This window comes from Quercus lobata, chromosome 9 (genome assembly GCF_001633185.2).
Source record: "Quercus lobata isolate SW786 chromosome 9, ValleyOak3.0 Primary Assembly, whole genome shotgun sequence".
NCBI lineage: Eukaryota > Viridiplantae > Streptophyta > Magnoliopsida > Fagales > Fagaceae > Quercus > Quercus lobata.
This window is the reverse complement of record NC_044912.1, coordinates 46,978,150-46,990,249: the sequence shown is the minus strand read 5'-3', so window position 1 is coordinate 46,990,249 and position 12,100 is coordinate 46,978,150. Positions and strand designations below refer to the sequence as shown.

Below are 12,100 nucleotides of genomic sequence, written 5' to 3'. Positions count from 1 at the left end.
GTGTAAATGTGTGTTTCTACCGTGCCCAAATGCTTTGGAAAGTGAACATATAGAAACTGTATTACATATATCATGTTAAATTAATTAGTATTATTGATTTGAGGCAGCCATGCAGGTTAAACTTGTTTCTTTGGAATGATGGATCAATCACAATTGTATGAACTGGTCCTATCTGATCTGAGTTTGTATTACAATTTGATGAAGAAGCAATTGCTTAGACATTAGGAGATATTTGCAGCTCAAGTGAATTGTCAAAAAAGAATCATATTGGTCCCTATATAACAATTGCCATAAGATCTCTAGGGTTTTTGCAAGACTACTGTTACTTAGAAGGATTGGAACACAACAATATTAAGATACAAAAATTTCACAATTTGTTAAGATGATAAATTATGATTGGTATTACATCACTTTTACAATGAATTACCACTAATATTATTTTTATTTTACACTAATCACAACTTACCACCTCAACAATTGTGAAAAAAAGTTGTGAAAATTGTTGTCATTAGACTTATTGATTGGAGCACGTATGTACAAATGTTGGAATAGGGTTTGGTTTTCCACTGGTGCACAAAACACTGAAGCAACGCAGGCTAGACACATGTCCTAAAATGACCATGTGTCAACCCGGTGTCCCATCCATTACTCCTATACACTGTACGGATGCCTCACCCATTGGAATAGAGGATTTTGATACCTCTATTGCTATTCCAGCATCCCCTTTTATTGTCAAGTTGATGTGTGAAGTGTATAAATGGCCACATAAAACGCCATGTTAAGAATGCAAGGAGCAAGTGTTAGATATCTAAAATGTAAGGTGAATACAAGGTATTTTTCCAAATTTATGAACTTTTTGCACTATAAATATATCATCTCCTCCTTTATATATTAATAATCAAGTTTCTTCCATAGTCTGCCATATACTCTCAAGAGGGGAAGAGGAATCAGAAAGACACCTCTCTCTGTCACTCGTGTTGCATGCACTCAATTACAATTATAACTAACATATTTGATATTTCCTTCATATTGGTTTTCCAGATAAAAACCGGCTATACAAATCTAATGCCTCTCTTGGTTTATATTCTGGGACTGTATGTCCAGCTCCCTGCATGAACACAATCAATACAAAATATGATATTCAACAAAGCCACAGATAATTGAATTCTTCAAATTTAAAAGCAATTCAAATGTAACTCATAGTGCATAACCAGAAAAAAAAAAAATCATAATAGAACCAGAAGATCTTGCACACAGACCTTTATGGTTAGAAAGGTGAGGTTCTTCTCATACCCTTGTGTAAACCTGCACCAACAGCCCAAAAACAAAAAGAAAGAAAGAAAAAGGAAATAGAGTCAAGTGGGTCTTTTCAGCAATGTAATTAGTAATTACTAAGTAATAATTCATTGAAAACCATTGCTTAAATGTGTGGAAGCAGAAAGAAAATCATCCATTCATAGCAAATGTAGTAAAAGACATTCTTATAAATATCAAACAAACTCTTTGTGTTAAATTCTAAAAATCTTGATCGGGAAAAGAAAAAAGAAAACAGAAAAAGGTAATGAAGGTACCCAGCAATTTGTCCGTTGGAAGTCCAAGCCCTCCATTCATCCACAATTTTATATCCCATTGATCTTGTCCATGCTTCACTTCCAGTGAATGGAACACACATATCATGGTCACCACTGCCGAAAAGTTAATAAGAATGCATTAGTTATCACTTATCAGAAAGCAAGCACACACTCAGACAAATATTAAGTTACACATACGCCCAATTGGTTTTCTACCCAGACCCTCACACTCCATCCCATGCTTATGAGAGAAGAAAACGCCATTTAAAAATGATAATTCAAAAGCATGCAAATTATCCATCATGAAAAATAACAGTGAGAAGTGCTTCTAATCACTTGACAGTCTAAAAGCAATCCTGTCTACTTGTAAAACCTTTAGATTGATATACTAGTCTACTAGATACCTGAGGGATGGTAATGGGGGATTTACTATATTGTGGAAAGCTACCTTGCATAGGGTATCCCAATGCCAACCCTAACTAGGAAACAGATGGACATATAAACACAAGCAATCTCTGAGTATGTTCAAAGGACAGAAAATGCACTCCATATTAAAGTAAATGTCTCATGGATCCACCATTAACCTCTCTAAATTAGACTCTTTGATTTATGCAGTCCACTAGTGCAGTCAAAAGATACCACCTCTAAAATAAGCAAAACAATTTGCGAGAGCTTCCTTGTATTCTATCAAGAAACATATGGCAAGCATATATCTATTGGATTAAATATGAGATGTTTGTAGTCCAACGCCCCCCCCCCACAAAAAAAAAAAAGGAACGTCATGGTACCATCAAACTGATATCAATCCACTAATTAAGTTAAAATATTGGCTTCAAGCCTTTTCAGAACACAACACCATTCTGATCATGATGCATATGTATTTGTGCAATCATTTATTTGTATGTGATAGGCCGATAGCTGTATGTCAAAAATGATTCTAGGAGCATAACAAAAAACATAGCATACAGATAAATGAATTACGATAAAGCCTTTACTATATATTTTGGTCCAGCCCAACACTCAAAATAGACATGGTCCAGCCTGAATTTCTTTGATTATTTACTAGGAAAAATTTTGTATACTCTGTGCTAATGTAGAGTAGAATTATAATTCCAAGATTCACTCTTTCCCTATGGTTTCTTAAGAGTCAGATGAGCTTGAAAAGAGTTTTGAAATCTTATGTCAATGAAAAAGTAACTGCAACATTCTTTATAAAAACTTTAGAGTTTAGGCTGGTAAATCAAATCGAAAGAAACAGGGCATGATATCATAAGCATTAAGTGAATTAATATTTCAAGTAGTCACATTTCCACCATAAACTATTGCATTTTCCCCCTTTCATCTGAGAAAGGTAATAATATTGTTTCTATTAGTTTAGTTACCGCAAGACCAAAGAAAAGAAAGAGATTTTAGAATCTTAAAATAATTGTTAGACTGAAACAAGCATAGATCCAAACTATATTTATGTTCTTCCATTTTCTTTGCAATCAATGGAAACGCTGAATGCAAATGACGGAAAGCAACAGAAAGTTTCTTTGCAGGAATTTAAGTCATCAAGAAATATAAAAGCTGGAAATCACCTGTATATAAGTGCCCGATACCCCCTGGAAGTAAGGTTCCTGTGGTACTTGATCATGCTCCCAGCATCATGATAATATTCAATTTTGTCTGAACATAACTCCCAACTACCCAGTACGTTTCCCTAAAACAACACAGATCATTAATACTACAGAGTTCAAAGACTGGAATGAAATAATAATATTTGAAGCACCATACCTCTTCAGTGTGAATAGCTTTTCTAACTGATGCATCATTCAGCCATGAAGTTGCAACCTCATCATCCTGCAGACAAATTTTCAAATGAGAGAAACTTATTTGTAGATAACCCCAGTAAGTTTATAGGAGTCCAGAAAAAATTTAAGCCAGCAATCACTGTATCAACAAAAAGTCAGTAAAAAAAAAACAACCATGTCATCAATTGGGAGAACAAATTGATAATGAGAAACCAAAAAAAGACCAGAAAGAGTTTTTGTTAATTAATTTATAAATTAATGAAGACCAGTTCGCTTGATGTTAACCTTCTCAATGTCTTTCCAAACATCTATTTCAACATTTTCATCTTAGCCACAACAAAATATCTGTCAATACAACTTTAATCTTACACTATTAGCTTAAAGTTTATTGATTGGTAAGTTACACATGTACTCAATGGGTCTTGAATCCATGACCTCCCCCTCCCCCTAGAACTTATAAGGGGAGGAAGTGTCAATTGGGCTGAAGCTCATTCGCACTATTAGCTTAATGCATACCGTTACCTTTTCACAATAGTCCAACCTATGATGGGGTCCCAGGGAGCATCACTGGCAGCCCACTTTGAAGAGATATAAGGGAGGAGAAGTTGGTTCTAATGCTCAAGCGTTAATTTGGAATGTTTCAAGGAATAGAGAGTTCTCTTGGGAAATCACTTGGCTAGTCTAAGGAATAGAGACGTATTTTGTTGTTAGTCTTGGTTAGGTTGTTGCTATTTCAATTTTAATTATGTTCAATTATAGTGTGAGTAATCAAGTAATAGCTATGTATGCCAGGATTAACTGTACTAGAGACCCATAAGTTTTTTTTTTTTCCAGTAGTTTCCTACTTGGTTTAGAAGCTCTTTCAATTAGTACTTTTTTTGGTTAATTAGGAATCTTTAGTGTTTCAAGAAAAAGGACTGGCAATAGCCTATACAAAAATCCAGAAGCCTTCTTAATACTTTGAGGGTGTGATTGCATAGAATTTATCCTTTCTTTTTCTCCTTCAATTCACTGTTCTACCAACAAACAGCTATCAAATTCCTTCAGAATTCATTGAGATTCTTTTTAATTTATTTTATAATCTAACAATCCCAAAGTCCTTAAGCATTAACCCCATCCTAGAATCCGTCAAGAAGTTGAAACCTAAAATAGTGCTTGATTTCTTAAAGATCCTGTGTCAAATTGGTACCAGAACCCATTCTCAAACACCATTTGATTGCTAAGTTGGTCCTCAACAAAACAAGTTTTTCCATAACCAAGCTCACCTTCCTTTGCCAAACTTAATTGAAGCATCTAATAATCATATATATATTATATATATTGACTGGTAAGTTACACACGCACCCGATGGGTCTTAAACCCACAACCTAAACTTCCACCTAAGACTTATAAGGGAAGGAGGTGCTAGTTGAGCTGGAGAAAAAACAAATCAGAGATATAGCAATTTTCACAACTTACCGTGCATGGAACATTGTTGCCATTGAGGATCTGTGGCCAAGTGGGAACAATTCCATCTCTCACAGGAGCTCTGAAGGGCCAGGCACGACCAAACATCCTTTTCCGCACAGCTAGAGGCCTCTCAGTCTCACCTAGTTGGCGGAAGCTAGATGGTAACCTAATGTTAGCAGTTGTAATGTCCCTTGCATCTGTGCTATGAAAACATGGTTCTAGAATGTCGTATATGTTTAAACCTCCTATGTCCTGGGATTGATAAGAATGTTGGAGTAAATGAATGGGCCCATTCATGTAATTCAAATTTTGAATTCTTCTATAAACTGTCAGAGAAGAAAAATGTTATATCACCTCGTCAACTTTGTTAAGTATGCTCCGACAAGTTTCATTAACTGGCTCATTGTAGTTTCCTTTGCACTCTTTGTTTGCCTTCTGCAATATATAGCATTGTTGATCAGTAAAGGGGACCTATAGCAGGTCTATAAACTTAGCCTTACGATCCAAATTAAGTGTACCTTCTGATAGCAAATTTGCAAATTCAAAAATAAAAAAATAAATTTAGATATTTTTCTTTTGTTATTAAATTTGTATCCCAGAAACGTACATAAGCCAACACTGATTTTAATGGTCTAACTAAATTGAATTTAATTGCTTCCCTTTGAAGCTGATTGAAGGAGCTGGAAGTAACTTCCACCCAATTAAATAATAAGTTCTATCAATTAGATTAATACAGAATATGACACACTGAACAATGGAGATTCATGACAAATAAAGAAGGTCCCACATGAAATTACCGTCATGCATATATGAAGTTCAACTTGTTTTAAGAGTTAAAAAAATGAAAATTAGTTATGCAGACAGCAATAATGTTGAGGACAAAATAGGTTAAAATCCCGACATCAAAAAAATTCAAATGTAGCTTGAAAAAAAAAAAAAAAAGGATAGAAATATGCCAATATTTCATCAGAATTTAAAACCCTGGTCAATGCAATTTATATTGATCCTAGTTTATTTCAAGGTAAGTTAGATAGATGAAATTGTATCACAATCTGTATCAAATTTAAGAGGCTCCACCAACCTCAAATAGGTCATCAGAGATCAGACCCATCCCATGTGCAAATGGGACAAGAGCATTTCCATCAATCACTTCATCTGTAACTCCATTTCCCACCATATAACCCTGCATGCTATGGCTACAGATCAGACAGCTTTCCATAAATTTGAAAATTAACAAAAAGACTAGTTAAAGATACACACCTTGAAGTTCAGAACGGGAGTTACAGCAGCATTAATTCCTGTGAAGATTTTAAAAAAAGGCACCTTAGTTTAAATTTCACACATGCAAGTTCAAATATCAGAAACAAAAATACCTTTTACTACTTCATAAGCTAGAGTTGGCACATATATTCCAGCATATGATTCTCCAGCAATAAAAAATGGGTTGGAGAGGAACTCTGGGTACAACTCAAACCACTTTTTGCACAAGTAACATGTAGAAACATTAGTATTCTGAAAATTTTAGAAACAACTATACACTTAATTAGTATGTCAGGCTTTCAAATTATTTCCCTTATTACCTTAAGGAGAAATGTATGTGTATCAGAGGCAGTCTTTAGGTCACCAGTTCTATAATCTGTTGTATTTTTTGAGTATGAAAATCCGACACCAGCAGGAGAATCCAGATATATAATGTTGGAAACCTAAAATGTAAACTCAGAACTATAAATGATTTGATTAAAAATCAAGATGGGAAATGGAAATGCAATTAATCAAAATTATTACACATTCATTTCATAACATTATGGTAAAAAATGCTATTCTTTTTAGCTAAGGATTGGTTCAAGAAATCCTACCTTTGACCAGCTATAGGGATTGAGTTGTAATTTGGGAAGGTCTCCCTTCGTCTTTGCTGCTTCAAAATTGAATGGGCCTGCAAATTTTGGTGGAGATGATACTTTACAATCAATGAAATTCAAGGAAATAATTATTTTTATAAGAATTAAGCAGTACATAGAACTCAAAAGGCGTATAAAAATAACTTTAGAAGGGAACTCTCTGTTTCAGATTCATGGCTACCCAAGAGCAGATATAGTAGGGAGCCCAGATATGAGTAAATTTGATAGTGTCATGGAATTTGTGATTCTACTATGTTCTAAGGGAGTAATTGGTATAATTCAATAATAACCATAAGAGTAATGAACGAAAACAGGATCATCCAAAAACATAGGATTTTAGTTAATCTTGGGTGATTCAACAAACTATAATCAAACATGTAATAATAAGCAAACTTGACTTTCAGATGTCATATGAACAATCTCAATGTCATGGGGTTCCACATGATTCTTAAAGAATAACTAATTTAAGATGAAACGCCACTTTTTCCAGGTCTTAACATTGAAAATACCTAAAACATTATCAAACCAGTTCAGCATGTCCTCCGCAAGAACTGTTGGATTGATCAGTTCCAGCATATATATCCTGATGCCAATCAATTTTGTTTGTTCCACCTTTTCTGTATGACTCTTTTGTGGGATGCAATGAACAAATTGCCCCTTACTTTTTTTTTTCTTGATTGGTAAGTTACACACACGCCTAGTATGACCTTAGCTTCCACCAATTCTTAAGGGAAAAGAAAGTGTCATTTGAGTCAAAGCTCATTGGCAACTACCTTCCCTTTTACATAAATGGTTCCAATTACATGCACATAAACTTATCCCTTCTGTTCTTTAAAAATCATATAGAATCTAATCTAATCCTCTTAAATTACCACAGAAATAATGGTTTTCCATATAAAAATTATTTGGAACATACTAGGTTTTTCTCCGTTTCATGGTTTAGATTAAATATTGCAAATCTAAAGCCACTTTGTGTAAAAAACATGACACTTGGTACATGGTCAGATCATGGAAATAAGATTTAACCGTGATACAAACGCTCTTCATTTCAAATGAAATGGAGGGGATCCTGTTCTATTAGAAATACATATCCATTTTGAATACCTTTAAAACGGACATTTGATGTATAATTCTTCATAGAATAACACAAAAATAGAAACTGAAATTTTATGATGAATATTGAAATGATACCATGCTCATATACGAAACCGTCAAAGCTGGAGCAACCAGGTCCACCATTAAGCCAAAGAACGAGCGGATCCTTTGATGGGTTCCTTTCAGATACCACAAAATAGTAAAAGAGATTCTTGCCATGACTTTCATCAATTGTCACATACCTTCAAAATTCAACAAAACAAAACAAACCCACCAAGAACCCAAAGCTTTAATATCAAAAACCAAACCACAGACTGAAAATAAGGAACATATAATGAATTCCCAGAATATGGGAAACGAAAAAAAAGCATATAAGATAAGGTTTTTAAAGATACCCAGAATAGTGTTTAGAAGGAAAAGAGGCAGTGAAGCCAGGAAGTTGTGTTATGAGAGCAGAATCCGGTGCTGATTCTGTGAGTTGAAGAGTCAAGATGATGTAGAATAATGATAGTAATGCAAGTCCTAGAGTGTTGTAGTATTGAAGCTGAAACATAAGACTAGTAGCTTTTGCCATGGGACTGTGTTTGTATGCGACTGTGTCTTAGATTCTAAAAAACTGTATGGATGTGGGATCTGTTGGAGGATGTTTGAGCGGTATTTATCGATAAGCGTGCATATTGTGCAGTGTAAATGTGCAACTTGTTGAGATGGGCTTTGCTTACAAGGCAAGGTGAGAGACCATTGATAAAGAGATTTATGAACAGAAAAAGTGCCAATATTAGTAATTGGCTAGAATACGGTTGTGGTCCTTTGTGGAAAAGTATTTTGCAGGTTTAATAAGTAACATGCTGTTTCAAGCCCAATCACTGTGTGACACTTCTTCAAGGAAAGTGATGGTATCAAGGAAAGTAAAATTCTTTAATGTTATCTTGTATTACTGTTTGGCATGGCAATTAAAAAAAAGAAAAGAGTATTTTTAAGAATACTAGGACCCGTTTAGTACATGTATTTAAACACATGTTTCTAGTTTTTAAATAACATTATACGTATTTTCACATACTTTTTTACTTACACGTATTTCCAAAAAATACAAATAATGTTACTAGAACAACATTATCAAACGGCCCCCTAATTTTACTATTAAAGTAATTCAATTATTGGAGAAAACCCTTTCCTACATTATTTTTCACAATTATTTTATTTATGTAGCAAATTATGAGTTGTCGGTTGCTTTTATATGGATCCATAACTTTCTCTTCACCACCCACATTCTACCACATTAAAGTTATGGTATAAATAGGTGTGATTCTAATTTTTTTTTTCTTTATTGTATAATTGATGTGTTATCGACAAAAAAAGAAGAAGTAATTTTGACGTTTATTTATTATTTTTTGATATTTGCTTATTATATTCATTGTGACATTCGCCTGTAAAAATATAGTAAAATAATTGTAGTGTCTTTTTGTATTTTTTAAAAGAAAATGCTATATTGGGGGGGGGGGGGATGAATTGGACAAGGCCCAAAGGCTCAAGCCAGAAGGAGGGGGGGTACTCTCGAAGGGCGAGCCCAGCCCAAACTGCCATTACGAAGAGAGAAGTTCCCCTAACAAGAAGTTAACCATACCATACTTATAACCATGGAGATTTGAGGTGACTACTTTTCCAGAGGCTTATGATTGAGTTGATGGGCAGGACCTTCACCCCGAGGTAGCAAGGAACCCTGGGAAATGTCACCTTCTTTCCTCACCTTCAATCTATCACCTTCTAAATTCGCCCCAAGGGACACTGTATGGAAAACACAAAACCTAATGAAGCAATTACCTTTGCATTAATGAAGTCCCTCACTTAATGTTAGCCACATTAAATGTTGAATGACTGGCTTGAACAGTGGAGGTACCCCAAAAATCCTCCCTCAAAAATTGATAGTGTAGAGAATGGATGGGACAAGTATCCCTCAAATCCAGCTAGGGGTAGGACAGCTGGAAGGTGAGGAGAAGATGGAAGGTGGCTGTAGGGACGCGATTCGTGGCGGACCGTAACAGTGTCGGGTTCGCACGTGAAGAGGCCCCTAACAATATCATTTGTAGAGCGTGGGTTTGGAGGGCTAGGCCTTGATTGATAGGCGGTGGGTTTTTCGCGGTGTTCGGACAAGTTTAAGTTTTCCTACACCCCTGGAGTCTTTCTCCTGGAGGTGGGCTGGGAGGCTCTGGTTTTTGGCCACTTTTCCCAACCCCCCCTTTTAGGTTACTTCTTTTTCCTTTTATATTCGCCTGCGTTCATTGTCCGTCGTCCACGTATAGGGTCAACCTTTCCAAAATTGATACTTGTCCCATCAGCCCATATTCAAAGTCGTTGGGGGTGGTTGTAAAAGCCAAAGACTGCGGCTCTGTCAGGTTCAGAGCATTGAATGTCAGTGAGAGCAGCTTTCCCTGGATATTTTAGATCTTTCGTCCTGATTTCGGTCCTATACCGTTTTTACCCTTCCTTCAGGGGGGGAACTTTGGGTCTGCCGAGGACTGAGCCGTCCTCGGCGATATCCACAGGCTATTTTGTCGAGCTTGGGCCATAGCCCTCCTCGGCTTGGGCCTCCGGATTTTCCCCAAGTAGATGGGCCTGGCCCGTAAATCATTTGGGTCCCACAATAGCCCCTCAAAACCCGGCTGTCCAACCTCTTGGTTGGAAAGGGGGGTTTTGGCGATGCCAAACCTCTTCCTACGGCCCAATCAATTTGACCTTTTAATAATGCTGGCGGCTCCTCATCTGTCCAAGAAACGCGCCGGCCTACGAGGCAGCCTTTTGATTTCGCGCTTGATGCGCTCTTATCGTTTGGGAATCCCAAAACGTGCTTTTAATGACCACTATTTACGAGACTGCTTTAATTCGGCGGTTTGTTTTGATGGGGTGGAGAAACGGAACCGGCATGTTCGTGTTGGCAGATTCCTTTGGATATCTGAACCTATTAAATGTCTCCCTCTCCACCCTCAGTATAAGAAGGAAGGGCGGAGGTTATTGTTTTTGTAAATAATTCCTTCTCATCTTTCTGAGATTTGAAATATTTGGCCTCCCTTAGGGTTCATTTTACTCACTAGTTCACAAACTAAATCGTGATACACTTTATCATAACAACGAGTGACGCAGGAGCCAAACCCCTCCCATAAACGCCATGTTCCAATAAAGCTCATTATGGCTCGATCGGGACAGGGATGGCGAAGACTCAAAATCAACCTCACCCTCCTTTCAGTCAAAATCCGAAACAGGGACTCGTCACGTCAAACTTTCGGCGTGACTAAGTCGAGAACACCCATCATCAGTACCAACCGCTCTCCTATGAGCATACCTAGTATGGCTCCAGTGTGTTGGGAGTCAGGATCGAGGCAGGGACTAAGTGTCTCTACTTCTTCCTCTCTTCCTTCACTGGGGCTATTCTCCGTCTCCCTTTCTTAGTCTTCCCAGCACCAGTTCCATCCTGGTGCTTTCACTTCTCCCTCTTTTACTCCTTTTTCTTTCTTTTCATCTCTTCTCTCTTCTTCTCCTCCTTCTTTACTCATGTCCTCCATCCTCTTCATTCATCTCCTCCATCTTCTTCATTGATTTCTTCCTTACTATTTTCTTCTCCGCCATTTCTTCCCAAAGAAGGTTCTTATCATAATATGAGCAGTATCGAGGCAAAGATTGGAGAGACTTTGAAGACGAGTTTAGAAGACGCCTGGGAGTTTAATTATCTGTACTACGGATGTAACTATCGCTTAGGCAGTTCACATTTTGTATAGGCTCGTTCGAGCCCTTCTTTGTACATTGTAATAATTTTTCGTATTAATAAAAATCGTTGTTATTTTATTTCGCATGTTTTGTCTCTATGCCCCTTTTTTTTTTTAGATCTACAAATGCTGCTCGGCACGATAATATAGCATCTAAATCAATGACGACTAAGACCAAAAGACCTGATAATAAAAAGACGTTGCCATAACTTTAATAGAAATGCTTGGCACAATAAGGCCAATCAGTGAAGAGTAATACTTACCCCATGCTAGCCGAGGAGAAAAACGAAATGCTTGATGTCATGTAAGGAATAACCATTTGAAAATATAGCACCCACCAAATGAGCGGCCTTCTTATATGACTAAGTGCTGGGGCGTTCTACCCCCTTCCTTACACCTTTATTGGCCTTAACCTTTTATGGTGTTTAAGCCGTGGATGAAGTGACCTGACATTTTTATCAAGTAACCCATCTTACGAAATTCAAACCTTTTCTTATCCAAGTATCTGGTTTCCCCATTGGCTTGGGTCCGAGGAC

At 36.7% G+C, this 12,100-nt stretch overlaps 1 protein-coding gene across 1 annotated transcript; it reads right to left on the bottom strand.

The window, feature by feature from the left end:
* Positions 1-778: 778 nt before the first annotated feature.
* LOC115960389 (serine carboxypeptidase-like 20) lies at positions 779-8,599 on the bottom strand. The gene is made up of 14 exons (XM_031079272.1): positions 8,202-8,599; positions 7,903-8,048; positions 6,670-6,746; positions 6,394-6,516; positions 6,187-6,289; positions 6,074-6,111; positions 5,895-5,996; positions 5,168-5,248; positions 4,823-5,065; positions 3,348-3,413; positions 3,152-3,273; positions 1,572-1,685; positions 1,260-1,305; positions 779-1,108 (listed from the first exon to the last, which is right to left on the bottom strand). Exons 1-14 carry the CDS (start codon positions 8,378-8,380, stop codon positions 1,025-1,027), a joined length of 1,524 nt encoding a protein of 507 aa, XP_030935132.1. The 5' UTR covers positions 8,381-8,599; the 3' UTR covers positions 779-1,024.
* Positions 8,600-12,100: the final 3,501 nt, after the last annotated feature.

Coding starts and splice junctions, on each gene's coding strand:
- LOC115960389 (XM_031079272.1), bottom strand. CDS start 8,380: ATGGCAAAAGCTACTAGTCTTATGTTTCAGCTTCAATACTACAACACT. Junction 6,112..6,186: donor AGCTTATGAAGTAGTAAAAG/GTATTTTTGTTT, acceptor AAATCTTCACAG/GAATTAATGCTGCTGTAACT. Junction 1,109..1,259: donor TCACCTTTCTAACCATAAAG/GTCTGTGTGCAA, acceptor GTGTTCATGCAG/GGAGCTGGACATACAGTCCC.